Source organism: Eurypyga helias, unplaced genomic scaffold, assembly GCF_000690775.1.
Source record: "Eurypyga helias isolate BGI_N326 unplaced genomic scaffold, ASM69077v1 scaffold28105, whole genome shotgun sequence".
NCBI classification, from domain to species: domain Eukaryota; kingdom Metazoa; phylum Chordata; class Aves; order Eurypygiformes; family Eurypygidae; genus Eurypyga; species Eurypyga helias.
Window position 1 is genome coordinate 15,903 of NW_010249927.1, and position 19,943 is coordinate 35,845.

Genomic DNA, 19,943 nt, shown 5'->3' on the forward strand with positions numbered 1-19,943 from the left:
AGAGCGCTGTATCCTGGCCTATCTCTATGACCTGTATACCTCCTGCAGTCACCTCAAAAGTAAATTTGGGGAGCTCTTTAGGTGAGTCCAAGGCAGATGGGTTGCAGTGGAGGCTGACCAGTATAGCACCTTAGCTTAAGCTTTGGTTGTGATCTTGTTTGCTGGGGTTGTCCCCAAGATCCTCTCAGTGGGGATCTGAAGGCTTGGGAGTAGCACCTGGTTTACAGGCAGTAATGACCCAGTGTATAATCTTGACTCTTACACCCTCACGTTGGTTTTGGTAAACTGCCTTCAGTAGTCCTCTGCACCTCCATGGGTCTGGTCTTTTTCCACTCCTAGGGAAGTGGAGTGGTCTGTTCCTACCAAACTCTGACTGAGCTGTTCATTCTAAAGGTTGTTCTCTGCTTGTGCTCAGCTCCCTGATAATCCTTGGACTGCTCCTGAACCTGCTCTGTTCACTTCTGGGTTTGTTCCTGTGCTACTTTGCACTCCTGGGCCTTATTCTGCCCATTGGCTCTTCAGGTTCTGCTCTGCTGATGTTGCCTCAGGCTCTGTCCTGTGGGCTTACATTTCTCTGCCCTTTGCAGTCCTTCTCTCGGGAACTGTCCCCCACTGGCTCCCTGCAGAGCTCCTCCCCTAGCAGCCCAGGGATGGAGTCCACAGATCTCCCTGGATTTTTGCTTACAGGATCCTGTGAAGGGGTAGTTCTCCTGGCACCCTTTTTCCTGGTGTCTTCTCTCAGCCCCTGCTCCCTGTCAGTGTTTCCAGCACAGGCGTGCAGTAGGGAAGTCTAAGCCTTGGTGTTACCCCCATGAGGGGCTGCAAGAGTGGCTTGTGCCTTGGGGTCAACTGGCTAAACTCCTGGCTGCTGAGAGCCTTTGGAATCTCTCTCTGGACTGAATTGAAAGCCAGGAAGGAGTGCTGTGGTCACATGCGCTTTGGAGTTCTTTGGAGGAGCCGTCCTATTGAAATTATTAACCTGGTAGTAGTCTAACTGAATTCCCAAAAGCTGTTCAGCAAGGCTTTGAAGTAAATGGCCACAGGTAAAGGCAGTATCCTCTAGCCCACAAACAGTAGGTTAGAGATGGAGACACAGAGTGGGAAGACGTTTGTAAAAAAACCAACCAAACAAAAAATAGGTGGACAAATTTGTGGGAGAAAGATCTGTTGAGGAGAGTATTATCTTTAAGTCCAAAGGTCTGTGAGCTGTGAGTTGCAGTAGGGTGGGAAGGATGCTGGGGCAGTACTGCCATGTGCTGGCCCTGCTCTTCAGCTCTTCCCTGGGCATCAGCTGTTTGGATGCCAGAGGCTGAGCTGGGCGTTTCCCCAGTCCGACTTGGAATAGCCATTCCCATGCTGCGTTTCTGAGCCCATGAGTAACTTCCAGGTGCTTCCACAACAAAGAACCAGCTACATTCTTTTAGGAGAGTCTTTGGTAGATGGTGATCTTGAGTTTCCACACATTCTTGCCCAGAGAGGGCTTGTCTCCCACAGGATTGTTTTGCTTATCAGAGTTCAGTGCTCCTAGTCCTCTCTTGTCCTGTTTAGTGACTTCTGCTCCAAGGTGAAGAACACTATCTACTGCAATGTCGAGCCATCTGACTCCAACATGCTCTGGGAACCAGAGTTCATGATTGACACTATTGAAAATCCGTCTGCACATAACTTTACGTACACCAACCTGGGCAAGAGCCTTAATGAAAACCCAGCCAACCGCTACAGTTTCGTCTGTAATGCACTTATGCATGTGTGTGTGGGGCACCACGATCCAGACAGGTGAGTGGCAGAACTTTCATGGATCTAGTGAGGCAGTAGAATCTTTAAGTGACGGTAGGAAAGCCTGTAGGCCTTGCTTGGCTGTCTTTTGGGGTGAGGAAGGAGGACGCAAGGCTGGGGCTCGCTTAGAGAATCACCGACCCAGTGGCATGCGTGAGTAGCAGAGCTGACCCTCTGCTTTGTGCACTATTTATTTAACAGGGTGAACGACATCGCTATCCTGTGTGCTGAGCTGACTGGCTACTGCAAGTCTCTAAGCGCCGAGTGGCTGGGTGTGCTCAAAGCTTTGTGCTGTTCCTCCAACAACGGGACCTGTGGCTTCAACGATCTCCTCTGCAATGTTGATGCAAGTGCAAACATTCAAAAAGGGAAAAGGAATTGAAGCAGGAGTGGAGGGATCCCTTGGGAGGAGGCAGAAATGATCAAGGGATGGAGGCTTTGTCTTCTGAGGACAGGGGAAAGGCTTTGAATAGTGGGGCTGCCTTTTGGTGGTGTGACCTGGGCCAGTTGTGCTCTTTGACCTAGGGTTATGGGCCCTTCTACCCCCCAGCTCCTAGGCAAGCTGAGGAATTTCTGACCGAGGCTGTTGTGATCACTGGCTGATCTCTCTTCCAGGTCAGTGACTTATCCTTCCATGACTCCTTGGCCACCTTTGTTGCCATTCTCATTGCCCGGCAGTGCTTGCTGCTGGAGGACTTGATTCGCTGTGCTGCTATTCCCTCGCTCCTCAACGCTGGTAAGTGCATCCCTGCGGAAAGCTGCTCTTGGTCTCAGTTCTAGCCCAAAGACCTGATCTTAATGGATACTTTGTGAGCCCCGTAGTTGTGAAATGTGCCTCCAATACTTTTATAGTATGGTACTTAAGAAATGAACGTGTTGCTTTAGAGAATTTCAGGCCTTTTTGTTTCCAGTTTTGTTTAGCTGGTTATGCTAAAGTTTTTCAATGTCTCACTCTCTGGAGTTTGTGTACAAGCTGAAATAAGCACAGGGCAACATTACCAGCCACACTGTCTGACCAGTGTGCTCAGCTCTGAACTCCAGCAATACATCTCCCAGTGCTGATATGGTTCAGCTTAACATTTTGGCTAGAGCAGCCAGCTGAGCACCAGGGCCTACAGCACCTGAGTCGCTCTGCCTTTTTACGCTGCCACCAGCCTCCCTAGCTTTGCTCTTGGGTTTGAAGCATCCATACTCTGACAGGGTGAAGTTGGAAAGATGGAGCAAGCAGAAAGCAGCGTGTGTCACTGGGCATAGTACTGGTATATTGGCTCACTTGCATGTTAATTGCTGCACATGCTCTATATTTGTAAATACAGTAAGGCTGCTGCGGCTTCTTGACTGGCGGCTCCAGGGCAGTGCACTGTGAATAGCTTTTGCTTTGAATCAGCTGTCCCAGTGCTTAAGAAATCTCAGTTGACTGTTGTCTTTACATAGCCTGCAGTGAACAGGACTCGGAACCAGGAGCACGTCTGACCTGCCGGATTTTACTCCATCTGTTTAAGACTCCACAGCTGAACCCGTGCCAGCAAGACGGCAGTAAGTGAATGAAAGTAGAGCCTTTCTTTATTGTGCAAGCACCGAGGCTCTTGCACCCCCCAGAAAAGACATGGCTAGACCCTATGATTAGGGAGCGTGACCTGCTTGCTTTGAATAAAGCAGGCAAAGCCTGATGCACTGCTTTCTGCAGAGGACAAAGAACAATATCCTTCCATTTATGTCGCTCCGTGGTAGCCAGGCATGGTGGGGCGGAGGCCCTTGGAGGCAGGAAACCAGGCTGTAGAGGTGGCCTTGCCATCACTAAGCCATTAGAGTAATGATCACTTTTTTTTGTCTCCAGCTTTGTATAGCCTCTTAACTTGGTGCCAGAAACTGCTATTTTACAGCACTCCCTTTTTGTCTGATGATGGAAATGGTCCAGGAAGCTCTGTTCTTGGCTCCTCATCAGGATGCTGATAGCTGGGATCTCTAAACCCAGCTTGTATTCTAGGTTAGGGTACTGTTGGAGCTTGGAGTTCATGACACAGGCACTGCTCCCCATTTGGATTTCATGGTTCAGTTGTCACAGCTTGATTGGCGCTATGCTTCATGAAACTTAATTAAATTGACCCCATGTTACATGGGAAAAGGACTAGCCTCGGGATTCTCTGAGCTGGATTCTATGGTACTGGCTGGCGCTTAATTCAGGCAGCTCTGGAGCCTGCACCTCTCTCTCTCGCTGGGTATTGCCCTTCTCCATTGTCCTCTTTGCAGACAAACCCACGGTGGGGATCCGCTCGTCCTGTGACCGTCACTTACTGGCAGCTTCCCAGAACCGTATTGTGGATGGAGCTGTCTTTGCAGTGCTGAAGGCTGTCTTCGTCCTCGGTGTGTACCTGTCTCAGCCTGGGCCTGTAAGAACGTTGTCGGGGAGGTGGGAGAAAGGCATTGTGTTGCACAGGGGGAGGCGTGTGTTGACTGTACAGAAGGCCAGAGGAAATCTGTTTTGGTGGATACGTGGCTTGTCCGAAGCCCTCGGGTTGAGCTTTAAATGTCCTTTTTATCTCTTGGCTGTGGAGAGATTGCTGATCACAGGGAGAGTTTACAAAACTCAGGCTGTTTTGTGGGTCAGACTTTGGGTTTAGCATTGATGATTAACAGACATTTGTCTTTTCTTTGTAGGAGATGCAGAACTGAAAGGCTCTGGCTTTTCCCACCCTGGAGGGGTCGATGATCTGATGGATGATGAGCTGGGCACCAGGAAGCCCGGGGGTCGGGTAGTAACTGTAGAAACAGCTAGCTTGGATATTTATGCCAAGTATGTACTGAGGAGCATATGTCAGCAGGTGAGTCTGTCCCATCTCTAGGTTTGTCCTTATCCCTGCCACAGGTGGATATGTCCCATATGACTTCCTGTGGGTTGGGTTGGGCAGGATTTTCTTTGAAAGATCAGTAAAGAACCGCGACGGTTCTGCTGAGTGATGGCACTAAGGATCGCTCACCGCTAGCGGTATATAGAGAGGCGAATGGGTGTCAGGAGTGAGGTGCTGCAGTATGCAGGGAGTGCACAGCCCCTTTGCTCTGGCAGCTACACGGGGCTCGTGTCCAAGGAGGAGAGTGCTGGGAGCGTTGGCTGAGATGCACGCTGGAGGCAAGGAAGATAAGCAGGAGAGAGACAGCTTCAAGTGATAAATGGTGCCTTTCAGAATGCAGCTTAAATGTTGCTTGCAGCTAGGCTGTTAATGTATCCCTGGGCTTTGCAGTGCCCTGTTCAGTTAATTAAAGGAACAACAAAAATCTTTTGCCCAGTCCTAATCCGACAGCACCGGTATTGCTGTTCCTTTGTGGAAAATTGACATTTGAGGAACCAAAACCTAGCTAATAAGGGACTTAGTTGCAGAGTGGAGTGGCTGTTACCACTGCTGTATGAAAGTGGGTGTTGAAAGGTGTCCTCAGCCTTGCTTGCAGATTTATGCTGTCAACAGGGAAGCTGCCATGTTACAGTTTGAAGCCTGTATTCCGCTTAGTGCTGCGGTGCCCTCGTGCTTTGTGATGTTTATTAATTGCCTCCTTACATAGCAGAGTTACCAGCCTACCAAAGAAGAATCACAGCTGGCTGTGTACGAGCATGAATTCAACATACTTGGTGTTACTGAGACCCGACTGTAGCAGTGACAGCAGTGGATATCCCCTTGCTAGCCCCAGTCTGTAGGAAGAACTCCGAGTAGGTAGAAAGTGTGTGTGTGTGTAGGTACAGGAGGGAGTAGCAGTGTCACCTGTCGCTCCTTGTTGGCGGTGCTGGTTACGTAGGAGTGAGCATTCCAGCAGACACCAGGGAGTACCACTGGATTGTGCCAGAGGTTCTGCAGGGCTCCTGCAGCTGTAAAGGGCTGGTAAAATGGTGTGTTTAATAATAGCACCTCCAGTGTCAGTGGTGGGTGCTGCAGAACGCATGCTGTCCGTTCTGAAATGTCTGTAAAATGCCTTAAACATCGCTGGTCATTTCTCCAACTCAGAAAATGTCGCATCTCAAATTCGGGTGTGTATTTTATATCAGACGTCATCATCAGGGGACAGAGAAAAAGAGCATGTTAGAGAATTAAAGGTTTCTTAGGTGCAAATGATGATGACCTAATTGCTGGTCTGCCCTTTAGGCTGTTTAAATTAATAAATGTAATTGCAACTGGCCTTTTCAAAATGGTAATTTCACAGAGCTGTGATAAGCCACAGTGGGAACCAAGAGGGAGGCTTGAGTCAAAGCTGCTAACCTAAGACTGGTGCTTGGGATGGTGGAGTTGTCCATAGTGCTTGGAAAATGTTTTCACAATGCCTCCACGTGAAGAGATGGGTGAAGGGCTCCGGTTCAGTGATACGGAGCCTGCAGGTTGGCTGGATTTATAAAGGAATGCTGCAGAGAGAGGCTAGGAGTCCCGTGAGGCTGAAGATGGGAGTTGACTTCATATGTATTCGTGAGATTGTACCAATAAAGCGGATCAGAGATAAAGTCTGAATTCTTGTAGGAAGGTGGGCAAGTGGCACAAGGGCCTTCCCAAAGATAGGTATATCACACATGCAAGGGAGCCACGTTTCAAAAGAGTGATGTAGTGACCCTGAAGGGGAGAAATGCAACAGGCATTGGGGGAATCACCAGGTTGCGTGCGTTGACAAAGTGGGAAATTCATCTGGGATGAAGCTGAAGACAGACTGTGATTTCACAAGGATCTCAAACCAGGGATTGAGCCTTTCTGATCTTCATGCTCCACTTAGTGCTCGGAGTTCTGTAGGCTGCCAAGAGGGACTGTTCCAGCTTTCTAGGCTTAGCACCAGCACCTGTGCTCCCTGAGCTGGATCCCCATCTCTTCCCTCTGGTTGTCGCTTCTCAGTGGAAGAATTCTCTGTTGGGGCTTGCTCTGCAGCTGCAGAAATGCTTACGTAGCAGTCCTCTGTAGATTTTAATTTCGTGAATTTGCCTAACTGATTTTCAGTATGAAAAAATCCTGCAGTAATGAACGCTGCCTGTTAACTGTAAATTGTGTGAAGAAGTACCTACCTCACGTTTGTTTTGGAAACTGCTGCCTTTATTATTATTGTACATTTAGGGGCCACCAGCTGCAATCAAGAGGCTGATAGTAATAGTTTTCTGTCTACCCTCTCCTCTTGATTTGTAACTTTATAAACGACTTGCGCCCCATCAGTTCTTTCCCCTTCCAGGCTGTGAGAAGTCATTGGTTTTTTTAATAAGGATGGCAGTGTGTTTTCCATCACTATTTGAGAATTAAGGGGTTTGCTTTTCCCTAAGACATGTTCTAGTTTAGCCTTAGCTGCAACCTTGAATTATCTAATTTAGGACAGCTCCAGGGCTTTGTTGCGCAGGAGATAGACCAAATAATTTTAAGTGATTCCTTCTGACCTTTGAGCCCAAGTGGCAGCGTTGGTGCAGCCTGGGCATGGCAGTGATTGTGTAGTGTTAAATTATACCAATATTTTATCAAAGGAAGCAGCAGCTACTGTGTTTCTCTACTGCTGACTTGTCAAAGTTGCTGTTTCCCCTGTTGTGATTGCTGTGCCTGATGCCTGCTGAATCAGAGTAGTACAGTTCATGAAGAGAAATGATTATCAGGCATAATTGCGTACTAATAAGGTTTTGAGTTAGGCGTGTTCACTGCATCTCTGAGATTTGAAAGCAGGGCTGCTGGTTTGGTGTCAGACATCAGTTTCTGGGCTGACTCTGCCTTCATCTTGCAGGAGTGGGTAGGTGAGCGATGTCTGAAGTCCCTCTGTGAAGACAGCAACGACTTGCAGGATCCTGTCCTGAGCAGCACACAGGCCCAGAGGCTGATGCAGCTGATTTGTTATCCACACCGGCTGTTGGACAACGAGGAAGGAGAGAATCCTCAGCGGCAGAGGATTAAACGCATCTTACAGGTGCAGGCTCCCGGCAGTCTGAGTGTCCTAGTAATGGGCTGATGTAGCGTTAGAGCGGGGTTGTCTGCATCCCTGAGGGGTCTGACACCCGTTACTGTGGGAGCTGAGGGTGTGGGTTGATGTAGTTTGCACTGAGATAAGGACTCTCAGGAAGCATGTGTGTGTGTGTTGCAGAACCTGGACCAGTGGACCATGAGGCAATCCTCGCTGGAGCTGCAGCTCATGATTAAGCAGACGGCGAGCAATGTGAGTCTCTGCTCGGTGGGACCCTACAGGGATGGGTGTTGCCAGCTGAAGTGACTCTTTGTGAGGTGGTGGGAAGGTGGCCTGGCAGAAGTGAGAATCGTGAGAAAGTAAACAAAGATGGAGGCAAGGCCTGTGAAAGCCAGAGAGATGCAGTGAGTCTGAAAGCCAAAGAGCAGCAGCCACGGGGAAGCTGGCAGACTGGGTTTGTATGGGGTTGTGTTGAAAGGTGCAAGCCTTATGCTGTCAGAGGAGGACTTGGCTGTCTTTTCTTCCCTACCTCCAGGAGATGAACTCCTTGTTAGAAAATATAGCCAAGGCCACCATCGAGGTATTCCAGCAGTCGGCAGAGACCAGCTCTGCTAGCTCTGCTGGCAATGGAGTCAACAATATTGGTAGCTCAGCAAGTGCTACGCCTGCCAGCAACAAATCCAAACCCATCCTCAGGTGGGTGTAGTCCCAGCACGAAGCTGCCTTGTAGACGAGTCTGAATCGTAGGTTAGATGGCAAACTGCTTCTCTGTCGTGGTGTTACAGCTCCCTGGAGAGATCGGGAGTGTGGCTGGTGGCCCCTCTGATTGCCAAGCTTCCGACGTCCGTGCAGGGCCATGTGCTGAAAGCTGCTGGAGAAGAACTGGAGAAAGGACAACATCTGGGGTCATCGTCCCGCAAAGAGCGGGACCGCCAGAAGCAGAAGAGGTGGGTGCTGGGGAGAGGGCAGGCAGTGCTTGCGGTGCCGATATCCCCCAGCCTGGCAGTGTGGCTCCATCTCTGTCCCCTCTGCAGCATGTCCCTCCTGAGCCAGCAGCCGTTTCTGTCACTGGTGCTAACGTGCTTGAAGGGACAGGATGAGCAGCGGGAAGGCCTCCTCACCTCTCTGTACAGTCAGGGTCAGCAGGACCTCATGTTCCTCACGGCTCCCTCCTCAGCAGGCAGGCTGTTAGGCATGTCGTCAGGGATGTTGTCTGCCTGATGAGATCCACAATAAGGCAAAGATCTTGCCTTGGTTAGTATATAGTGCTTGAGCTGACCATCTCTGAGTCGCCGGCCAGTGAACAGTCCAAGCTGCTCCCTATAAACTTCGGCGTACATCTTGAGGTCTGTCCTCTCTTCTAAATTTCTTAGATTGTTACGAATTGGCGGGAAGATCAGTACCAAGATGACTGCAAAGCCAAGCAACTGATGCATGAGGCCCTGAAACTGCGGCTGAATTTGGTGAGCAGTTGCAGGAGAAGAGCTTAACCATATGGGGTGAAGAGTTGTCTGCCTTTTTCCCTTTTTTTTTTTGAACATGCACACACTGGAGGGGCTATATATGTCCTGAGGCATGGAAGTAGGAGAGGCACTTGTGCTGCTTCTAGGTCTTGAGCCTTGAGTGGGATAGGGTGCGTGGAAAAACTCCCTTGCTCTGTTTCACCAGGATGAAATCCACGGCCTTGATCTCTTTTGGAGATGTGCCTTCCCATTCCAATGCTTTGGCAGCCCAGTGTTACCGCTTGCATCAGAGGCTTGTCCTGCTGACTGCAGCCTCCTTCAGCTCTCAGTAGGAGTTGCTGTAGCGTAGGGGTTGCCCTGGTTTAGGCTCCTTTCTCACTTTTAAACCTTAGTGTGTCGTCTTGGTGTGCTTGGGACTAAACTACCTCTCTCTGCCAGGTGGGGGGAATGTTTGACACAGTTCAACGCAGCACACAGCAGACGACCGAGTGGGCTGTGCTCCTCCTGGACATCATCAGCAGTGGCACCGTGGACATGCAGTCAAACAAGTAACTTTCTGGCTGACTTCCAATCCATATGCTTCCCAGGGAGGCTGTTGTTAGCATGGCCCCTTTCCTAACGTGAGCTAGCTGTCTCTCTAGATGATCCATAGGGGGTACTCTGACAGCCAAAAGAGACTTCAGAATAATAGCAGGCTACAACCTAGGTCCTAGTATCCGAGTGCACTCTGATATATCCAGAGTAAACTTGACTTTCCAGATGCAGAGAAATAAGCAGGGGAGAGCTGTGCCTGGACCTGCTTTTTGGAGAAGCCGAATGGGTAGACAGGAGGCCAGTCTTAATCTGTGAAACTGCACTTGACTCGAGCAGGAACACCCTGCGGTGTGTAAGTGAAAGGAGGATTAGTGTGGGAGGTTAGTCTGGAGAGTGCTTGGCACCTGTGGCTGTAGGCAGTACTCAGCAGTCTAATAGTGGTTGGGGCTACTGTGGTGGCAGAGGCTTTATATCTCCTTCTTGGGTGACTTTGATCTTTCTGCTCTGACCAACAGTGAGCTCTTCACCACCGTGTTGGACATGCTGAGTGTTCTCATCAACGGCACCCTGGCTGCTGACATGTCCAGCATTTCTCAGGGCAGCATGGAGGAGAACAAGCGAGCGTACATGAATCTCGTCAAGAAACTCAGGGTGAGGGACGCCAGGCCCTGTTTGGGGAGCAGAGTGCTGTGCTGTGGTTGTTGATCTACCTGTGTCTCAGAAATGGTACTTGTTCCAATGATGCTGTTCAGGGAATCAGTGGGGTGGCCCCAGTGGGCTCCATAGAGCTGAAGGGTGCAAAGGTGAGAGGAAATGCAGGGGTGGAGGTAGACACCAGAATAGGCACAAGTGGGCTTTGGATGAGTTTTTCCTGAGTGGTTCTTCAAGTCTTCTCTGTTCGACTTGGGCAGAAAGAGCTGGGGGACCGGCAGTCTGACAGCCTGGAGAAGGTGCGACAGCTGCTGCCACTTCCCAAGCAGACCCGAGATGTCATCACCTGTGAACCTCAGGGATCCCTCATCGACACCAAAGGCAATAAAATAGCTGGATTTGACTCTATCTTCAAGAAGGAGGTAAGTGAAGCTTTTTTATCTGCATCACAGCCCCTGAAGTGCGGGTGTCACCTTGTCCTCTGATGCCTTTAGTCCATGCAGCTTGGGAGACATCTGTATGCAGCACCCTTGCCTGCTAAGCCTGAAATGGCTGGCTGCACGCAGCCAAGCTGGCACATAACCATGTCCAAAAAGGGCAAAGCTGGGCGTTAATGCTTGGTGATACGTGCTGCTAAGGCCTGGGAAGTTATTTAAAGTTTGGGCTTGTACTTAGGGCTACACGAAGCATAAAGAGAAACCCATAATCCCTGTCACAAGAGTTACTGGGCAGTGCCATTGGCAGGAGACTGGTACAGATCAGATGGAGGAGCCTGGCAGTTGATGAAGGCCTTCAGAAATTATTTCTTTGCCATGTGGAAGAGCAGGGGCCACTCGCAAGGGCTCAGGCTGTTTTCTGGGACGTGTGGCGTAGAGCCTGTAGAAAGCATGGTTTCCTGTACCCTCACAGGAGAAACAACAGTGACCTAGACTTTCTTATCCCTTTTGCTTTAAAGGGTTTGCAGGTCTCTACAAAGCAGAAGATTTCCCCTTGGGATCTGTTCGAGGGCTTAAAGCATTCGGCCCCCCTCTCCTGGGGATGGTTTGGGACAGTCCGGGTGGATCGGAAGGTGTCTAGGTTTGAGGAGCAGCAGAGGCTTCTTCTGTACCACACACACTTGAAACCCAAGCCCCGCAGTTACTATCTGGAGCCGTTGCCACTGCCCCCTGAAGAGGAAGAGCCTCCTACACCGGTGGCTTTAGAGCCAGAGAAGAAGACTGTGGAACCAGCCAAGGCTGATAAAACAAGCTCCAATCCTGCCACCTCTACTGAAGAACGCAAGAAGAAACAGAGCAAAACCAAGAAACGCAACCAGTCTGCCAGCAAAACTGAGGTAACTGGCTGCCCAGCAGCTCCCTCTAGCCTGGGGCCGGGCAAACGTTTTCCTAATCTCCAGTGGGAGGGAAGAAGGCCGTCCAGCTCAGCATTCCAGGCTTTTTCCTGTGGACTTCGCAACCCTTTTGTACTCACCCATTCATGAATTCCCAGTGCATGTTGATCTTCCTTACTCCTTCTTTTGTCTTGGCAGGATTTTGTGTTGGGCCCTAGCCGAGGGGTTTCATACGGAGTTGGTATGCCCACGGATCTCTTGCATCACCAGGCAGGGAGCACTATGTCGAGGCTGGCGTATGGGCAGTCCCCAGTGGGTCTCTACGCCCAGAATCAGCCTCTTCCAGCAGGTAGGTGTGCAGGAGAGGTGAGCATATTGCACCTTTTCAGGAACCTCTTGTAAGAACCCTTCTGTGAGATGGTCCTGCACAGGTCCTTACGCTTTCCCCTTTTGACTGCCGTGTCTAGATACGGTGATGCACAGTCATTCCAGAGCTAGAAGGTTCATCAACAGCATGTGACTAGTCAGCCTGTTTCTCTTCATTTGCCAGGTGGCCCTCGCCTGGATACATCCTACAGACCTGTACGCATGCCACTGGGGAAACTTGTTCAGAGTCGTCCTCCCTATAGTGGGGTGCTGCCCCCCGGGATGGGGACCATGATGGGCATTGACCCGTCCTACAAGCCGGCAGTGTACAGACAGCAGCCTCCCGTCTCCCAGGGACAGATACTTAGGCAGCAGCTTCAGGCCAAGCTGGTAAGTCAGAGCTGTGCTCTTGCTGGGCCCCACGGCTTGAAGGGCTGTCTCTCTGAGCCGGAACTCTCCAACCCTCTCTCTGCTTTTACCTTGGAAAGATGATCTCTTGTGTCTGTTCTCCGGGGTTTTCCACCCACACTGTGGCCCCACGTCACTAACAGTGAGTGGAGGCTGTCGGTGAGGCGGACTGCAGCATCACAGGCCCATGAGAGGGGCACCTCCTGGCTGGGGGGTGGTAGGGGTGTTAGTGGCCTGTTTGTCCCAAGTTATTGGCCTCTGTGTGCTGTGCAGCAGCCGCGGAGGTTTAGCAGTCAAGCTACTTGTCTGCTTTGGTGGGAGCTGCCAAGAAGAGAGCAGCAGCGTCCTGCCCTTTGGAGGTGTTGGAAAAAGTGGGTTTTTGTTGCCTTCCAGCAGGGCCAAGGCATAATGGGACAGCAGCCAGTGCGCCAGATGGCTCCGACCCCATCCTACGGAGCACTGCAGCCCTCCCAGGTAATTGCCAGTTACTGCAGGTGAGGCTGGAATCTGCCTCAAACATCTCTGTCTCTGCTGCTAAATCCTGAAATCTCTTGGCTCTTCACTCGTCCTTTACTGGGCAGCATGAACCTGAATCCCAGAGATGAGCAGCCTTGTGACAGTATTTACAGGAGACTGATGTCCTGTGCTCCAGATTCTCGTTTTTACCTTTCTCCATGACTGATAAAGGCTTTTTGTTCCATTTCAGGGTTACACACCTTACGTCTCCCACATAGGCCTTCAGCAGCACCCCTCCCAGTCAAGCACGATGGTACCTCCTACCTATTCTGGCCAGCCCTATCAGAATTCCCACCCCAGCTCCAATCCTGCCCTCGTGGATCCTGTCAGACAGATGCAGCAGAGACCAAGCGGCTACGTACACCAGCAGGCCCCTGGCTATGGGCACACCTTGGGCAACACGCAGAGGTACCTCCCGCCGTCCTGCATGTTCGTAAGCTGTATTACATCAGGGGCTTCCCCGCTCTGCTCACACAACCCTGACAGCAATCTGTGAAAAGCCTGTTCTCCATGCTGCGTTACACAGCATCCAAGTCCTTCGCACCCTCAGGGGAACGTCTTTATCCAGCTTTCAGTCCTGGGAAGAAACGGAGACAGAATGAAATTCGGAAATGCTAGTTGCAGACAGGAGATGGTTTTGCCAGCTGGAGAAAGGTGGAATGGGGAAGTGTGAGAAAAACAGCTGAGGAAAGCCATAGTTTTGGGTTTAAATCTAACCAGCAGATCACCATCAAAGGGCTAGATCTGTGATTTCCGCTGCTTCTGAGCTGGCGTGAATGCAGCAGGGAGAGGGTGCAGAACAGTGGGCAGAGGACTGTTACTTAGGGCGTTGAGAAGACAGGTTGGACAGAGGCTCTGGTGTCCCTCCCCTTGATGCAGCGGGGTTGCAAGGGGCCGCTGGGACTGTCTTACCTTGGTGGTGGCAGAAGTTGGCTTTGGATTAAGGAAGCTGGCTGCTGGGGAATCTTTTACTCCACGAGCTCATCCTTTTCTCTTGCAGGTTTCCACACCAGTCGATACAGCAGGCCCCCATGATGAGTGGGATGAACCATTTGGGCCCGCAGGTGCCCTCAGGAATTCGACCCAGCCAGATACTGCCTGACCAGCAGCAGCAGCAGTACCTGAGGCAGCAGCAGCAACAGCAGCAGCAGATGCTGAGGGTGAGTGGGTGCTGACAGGAGGAAGCCCGCTGGAGCTGGGGGAGGCTTGACCAGTGCTGCTCACCTCCATCAGCAGTGCCCCTCTGGGCCAGGAAGGATGTCTTGCCAGTCGCCCAGCATGAGCTGAAGGGCAGTTAGGAGCAGTAACGGCCTGTGTGGTCCTCTGTAGCCTGCATCCCACCCCTTCCTGCTCCAGCGGAGCCTGTAAGGTTGTGCAGAAAGCTAGCTGTCTTAAAGTGTTGTGGGAGCTAGAAATAAAGTGTAAATCCCCCTGCCCACACAAGAGCAGGTAGGGCTGTTCCTTACAAGATCATTTTTAGGGGCATATTTGCATTTTCACAAGATCAAAATAAGCATCGGTTGCAGTTTCCAATGGCAGGAGATCTGGGGTGAATCAGTTTGTCTGCTCCACGTGGTGAAAAACTGATCCGAATTAAGCTGTTCTGGGTTCAAAGAAGTTCACAGGTGGGTGTCACTAGACACGAGTATTCCGTGGATTTGCATTATGGTCTTATGAATATGAAATACATGATGTACAGATGAGAGTACATTCATTGGACTTACAGAAATGTATTGAATTTCTGTGCAAACACAGGAATATTTGGGTTAATTTATGAATTGCATACCTTATGATAAGGCTTGTCAAACCTGTAGAATAGGGGGAGACTTGACATGGCACAGAGTGCTGAAACTGTGTGTTCTGAGGGGTCTGAGCAAGACTGGTTCCTGCAGTCAGCAGTATTTGAGAATTGTTGCCTTGCACTGGACAAGAGGCTGCCTGTACCACGGTCAGCAGCTTTTAGTCCTTTTGATGAGTCGCACCCCCCAACTATTCACTGGGTTTCTTTTAGCGTTCTCCATCTCTCATATTTAGAAAAAGAACATGCCTCAGACAAATTGCTAGCACTTCTCCTAGCTCAGTAACTTCACGTGTACCTGCAGCTTTTAGCTGACCTTGCTTGGTCGCTTAAAAAAGCAGAGTGCCCAAAATTAAGTCCCGTTACCGTGACTCCTGCGTTATCAGGGATGTGCCAGATGCAGAACAGGCTCCTGGCGCTCGAGCTGACGGTCGTGATGCTGCGGGTTGTAGGGAGGATGGACAGCCTCTTGGTTTGTCTCACGTGGGTTGGTAGGCGGCTGTTGTGGGAAGGTAGGAGATGGAATTGGGAGGGGTGTGGTGGCTCCTTCAGTCAGTCATCTGCTTTCTTGTGTACCCAGGTCATGCACCATTTCCCAAACCGAAGTGGCCAGACTGGTTTAAGATGGAAATTAGGAGGCTGTTCTAGAAACTCAGTCCCTTTGGGTCAAATCCTTGGTCCAAGCCTCAGTGTGTTTGTGACTGGTTCTTGTAGCTAATTACTGTCCACTGTGTCCTGTTGTTTACTGGCTCTTCCTTCTCTCTGATGTTTACCCAACATATTGTGCCTGGGGAGCACTTGCATCTTCCATAGCTCAGGTTTTTCTAACCTCCTGTCCTAAGATACCATCCCTTCTCCTGTATGTAGTTTTGTCCGTTTTCTGAGTCTGTTCAAGGTTTGAACCTTACCCTTTTGAGCCAGTGATCAGAACTCTACCTACCCTCACCACGCAGTTCACATGATAGCATTACTAGTTTTCTATTTCTGCTAGAAATTCTTCTGTTGTTCTGTAGAGTTCAAAACCACAGTGGCAGATGGTAGAAATGCCTGAAAACTAGGATAAATTAAAATATCTTGAGATTTGTGGTTGTATTCTGACTCCCAAGTTCAACATGCTGAATATTCTTCTCACTGTAACTAGCTCTGAGATTATCTAGGTTGCAGTGCTGCAGCCAGTTTTATCTGGCTGAACTCTTACTGAACGCTTGCTGGCCTGAGTGGCAGAGAAGGGCAACAAGATAGATTGAAGAGCTGTGGAATGTGACTGAGAAGGAAAGGCTGCAGTAGCTGGGTGTCGAGTTAGAGAGGCAGAGACAAGAGGGGAGATAAGTCTCCAAATTTCTTTCAAAAAGAAGCCAAAAGCCCCTTATCTGTTCTTGTCTTTTTGGCTGTGGGACAAGAAATGGCCCGAAATCAAAACGTGAGATTCAGGGTAGGGATTAGGGAAAACTCCAGTAGCCGGAGTAGCTGTGACCTGGAGTGGATTGCACAGGGAGGTTATAGGAGACCTGTTGCTGCCTCTGGAAAAAAAATGGACAACAGGTCAGGCGAACAGTGAAGTCAGTCTTGCTGATCTTACCCAGGAGGCAGGACACAGACCAGCCACCTCCTGAGGTAGCTTAGGTTGTTCTCTGTTCTTGTATCTTGTTTGCTCCTTGTCATTCCCCAGCTGACCAGTAGACTCATCGTTTTCTTCCTGCCATCTGTTAATAGCAGAACTTTGTCACTGACCCTGTGTTTCTTGCCATTTCTCAGCCTGAGGCAGGGTCCTGGTGAAATTTGGGTAATTTAGGTCCCTGTAAGGAAAATGGTGTTAGAGGGTGCATGACTGCAGTGCATCATCCTTCCTGTGCCCTGTTGCTGTGCACATTGCCCAGAGAGTTCCCCCATGGCCCCTTCTCTTTTTTGTCTTCACAGCAGCAGCAGCAACAGCAACAACAACAGCAGCAACAACAACAGCAGCAGCAGCAGCAGCCGCCGCCACAGCCCCAGCCCCAGCCGCAGCAGCAACCCCAGGTCTCCACAGTGCCTCAGCCGCAGGCGCAGGGCCAGCCCCCCGGGCTGGGGATGCAGGCTCTTCCGCCCCAGCAGCCCATTGTGAGTGTTCCCTTGGAGGCAGAGGGACATGATAAGCCAGCCCAAATCCAACGGTGCTCCATGTGCATCCCTCCCTTCTCCCTCCCCTGCGCTTCCCAGGGCTTGTGTGACTGCCAAGGCTGCCAGCCAGGTGCTGTGGCTCTAACTGTCTTTCTCTCCTTGCAGTTCCAGCGCCAGGGCCTTCAGCAGACACAGCAGCAGCAGCAAACAGCTGCTCTGGTTCGACAGCTTCAGCAGCAGCTTTCCAGTAAGCCTTGGCGTTCTTGCTCCTGTCTGTACTCTCCTCCCTGCTGTTTTCTGTGGCAGGTACCCTGGTGTAGAGAAGCAAAACCAGACTTGTCTGTCTGAGGCCATAAATGCTTCTGGCAGGGAGGCAGCATCAAGTCCTGGAGCTCGTGGCCCATGGGGGCACAGCTGCAGGGCAAGCAGAGCTGCCAGCTTGTGAGCAACCTTCCCAACCCTCCTTCTGCCGTATGCAGAGCGGGGAGGGAGCGGAGCCTTTGTGGGAGCTGCCACGCAGCTTTCCTGAAAGAAATCCAGTCTGCAGCTGTAAAGCCTTCGGAGGCATTTCCTCTGCAGGTGACCTCCGAGGGGCACGGGGAGGCTGTAATCCTGGGGCACTCCCTTGGTGTGATGCTGTGTTCCCGCTGTGGTTGGGACAAGACTCCCTGGAGGCAGGGAGGGATACGCTGGGAAGTGTTGCTGCACGCTCGCTGCGTTTGCGGTGCTCTGTGGGCTTCCGTGGCTGCCGTCAGGGACAGGGTAATGGCATCCATGGTGCTCGCTCTGGCACCCTATTCCTGTAATCTGAACTTCTGGCTGAGGCATCTGGAAGCAGAACCCAATGCTTGTGCTGTTCCCTTCTGCATGGCTCGCTATTTAATGTCACCTTGCCGGCTTTTCTGCCATAAAAATGGCAGACATGCTATGAAAATGCCCAGAAACGGACTGCACGGGGTGTTTTTGCAGTTCATTAAGTGTGAAACTGCCACATTTCATAACGTGTGGCGCGGGGGCTTGGAAACTGTGCTTACATTTCTTCCCCGATGGAAAATTCTTAATCCTTGTGACCAAAAAAACTTCCCCAACCCAGAAGTTTTAATGCGCTAAGTTTCCCACTAGCCTGATTCGCAAGTCTGTGCCAGGATCCCAGCCAGGACATTCAGGGATGGGAAGGCCTCCTGTAAGAATCTGAATATAGCAGAGTAGCCGTATTTTTGTATCCCGTCTGTACAGCAAACGGAGCAGGGTTTTATATGGAACGGATGCGTGGGTCCGATGCAGCCATGTGTCGGCATGCAGCTTCCATGCTCCCTCGTTGGGTTTGCATCAGTTCCACCAGGAACCATCTGGAGTTCTTATTTGTAGTGTCTGGGGTGGAAAGCAGGACGTAAACCAAGAAGAGGCTGTAGGAGGGGGACAGGAATACTTGGGGCACGGATAGGCTGCGTTAGAGGCTCCAGGGTATCTCCGAGTGCCCGGTAGGGTTGAGGAGGAGAGCCAGGCTAGCTGATTGACACCAGAGTCCTCTGACTTAGTCTGAGTCTCCAACATGCTGGTGAGGTTTCAGGCAAACAAACTACAGCATCGTATTAATTGGACAGTACCCAAGGACGCTGTGAGCTCTGTACACGACAAAACATCAGTCCCAGCAGTTTGGAAGTTCTTAATATAACTTTACCGTATTTCCTGCCCTTTTTGTGCCATCTGGCCATCCTTTGGGCACGTCCTTCCTCTGTACCGAGATGCCAGCAGGGAACCAAGAGTCTGAAACCGTCGCTACCTGTGGTTTGTGGGTGCCTGGGGATGAGTGTGTGGCAGTAGCTGTCGGAGCGGCTCCGCTGGCTGCAGGTGTCCTGCAGTCTTACAGAGCTGATTTTTATTTCAAAATCAGAAATAATTCCTCCATAGCCTCATCCTCCCAGCTAGCTGCCACCTTTCAAGGCTGTGTCACGGTGCACCAATCCACTGTCAGGGATGGAGAGGTCTCCTCTGGAGAAGCTTCAGGATCAGGACTGGCACTTCCCTCCCTCCTCCTCAAAAAACATCGGGTCCTGGCTGTGCTGCTGCCTAAAGGCTCAGACAAATGAGCTGAGCAGGGAGTGCCACAGAGGTGGTGTTTTTCTTCTCGCAGCCTGCTATGTACTCCTCGTGCTGTGCTGGTGATGTGGGGAGAGGGCTCTCTTTTCTGAGCCAGACCTTGTGACTAACTCTCTCCTGACCCCAACAGATACGCAGACGCAGCAGAACAACAACCCCTTCGGACGCTACTGATCTGCGTTCCTTCAGCCCCACCCGGGAGGGAGACATCACTGTGGACTGGATACAGCCTCTTCAGCTCGACCCACAAACTGAGACTGCCCCCCAACCTCTGTCCCTGGGCCGGTGCTCCCAGTGCTGCTGCTGCCCGTCTTGCAGGGAGACGCCGGGAGGATGGTTTTATTGTACAGAGAAAGTGTTTTTACTATCCGATTTCTACAAACATTTATGGAGATCCTTTGTGGCTGATAGTCTCCCTTCCCACTTTGGTTTCAGTTTTTACTCAGTTTTTAGTATTTTTGTTAAAATAATGATTAAGACATTGTAAAATTTTGTACTTTATTTATACCAGATGAACCCCCTACTGCAGACCTTCTGGGATGAATACAGAGAGCTTACTTTGCAAAGGGAGTGTGTGTTTGGAGCCTGCCTTTCCTCCCCAGCGCAGCGGCACCTCTCCACGTCGTCGCCCTTCGTACAACCGGCGTCTGTAGCCGTTCACAGCAGCTGAAAACAACCAGCTCCGTTGGGGAGAGAAAGCCCTTCTTCCCTCTTGGTTCCATAAGCTGGCCTTCACGTGCTTGCGGAGGGTTTGTGCCAGCTTTGGGAAATTTGTGTGTTGATGGAGAGCTTTGCCACTCCACGCCCGTTGCACCAGCACGGGGGGAGCTACGCTGTGGGGTGATCCGAGCCCCGACAAGCCCAGCTCCCCGGCCGCGCTGCTGCTGGAGCTGGCACCGCTGCAGTCGAGGAGGAGCTGCAGCCCGAGTGCTCTCGCGCTCCTCGCAGCGCTGGTTTGCTCGGCACGCCGAGGCTCCCCTGCGCCTTCCTGCCGGCCCCAGCGCTGCTC

The 19,943-nt window shown here is 51.1% G+C and overlaps 1 protein-coding gene across 1 annotated transcript in view; it reads left to right on the plus strand.

Annotated features, from left to right (window-relative positions):
* The window catches only part of MED12 (mediator complex subunit 12), a 34,903-nt gene extending 15,795 nt beyond the window's left edge, over window positions 1-19,108 (plus strand). The window contains exons 19-43 of the mRNA XM_010151540.1: window positions 1-81; window positions 1,549-1,776; window positions 1,978-2,122; window positions 2,392-2,512; window positions 3,211-3,312; window positions 4,027-4,140; window positions 4,435-4,598; window positions 7,498-7,677; window positions 7,852-7,923; window positions 8,207-8,367; window positions 8,457-8,618; window positions 8,706-8,835; window positions 9,045-9,134; window positions 9,573-9,682; window positions 10,184-10,319; window positions 10,580-10,741; window positions 11,275-11,652; window positions 11,848-11,998; window positions 12,200-12,405; window positions 12,820-12,897; window positions 13,130-13,347; window positions 13,940-14,099; window positions 16,661-16,753; window positions 17,000-17,081; window positions 19,065-19,108. The exon at window positions 1-81 is cut by the window's left edge and continues 63 nt beyond it. Of these exons, the coding sequence (XP_010149842.1) occupies window positions 1-81; window positions 1,549-1,776; window positions 1,978-2,122; window positions 2,392-2,512; window positions 3,211-3,312; window positions 4,027-4,140; window positions 4,435-4,598; window positions 7,498-7,677; window positions 7,852-7,923; window positions 8,207-8,367; window positions 8,457-8,618; window positions 8,706-8,835; window positions 9,045-9,134; window positions 9,573-9,682; window positions 10,184-10,319; window positions 10,580-10,741; window positions 11,275-11,652; window positions 11,848-11,998; window positions 12,200-12,405; window positions 12,820-12,897; window positions 13,130-13,347; window positions 13,940-14,099; window positions 16,661-16,753; window positions 17,000-17,081; window positions 19,065-19,108 (3,568 nt within the window). The remainder of the gene's footprint in view (window positions 82-1,548; window positions 1,777-1,977; window positions 2,123-2,391; window positions 2,513-3,210; window positions 3,313-4,026; window positions 4,141-4,434; window positions 4,599-7,497; window positions 7,678-7,851; window positions 7,924-8,206; window positions 8,368-8,456; window positions 8,619-8,705; window positions 8,836-9,044; window positions 9,135-9,572; window positions 9,683-10,183; window positions 10,320-10,579; window positions 10,742-11,274; window positions 11,653-11,847; window positions 11,999-12,199; window positions 12,406-12,819; window positions 12,898-13,129; window positions 13,348-13,939; window positions 14,100-16,660; window positions 16,754-16,999; window positions 17,082-19,064) is intronic.
* The last annotated feature ends 835 nt before the right edge of the window (window positions 19,109-19,943 follow it).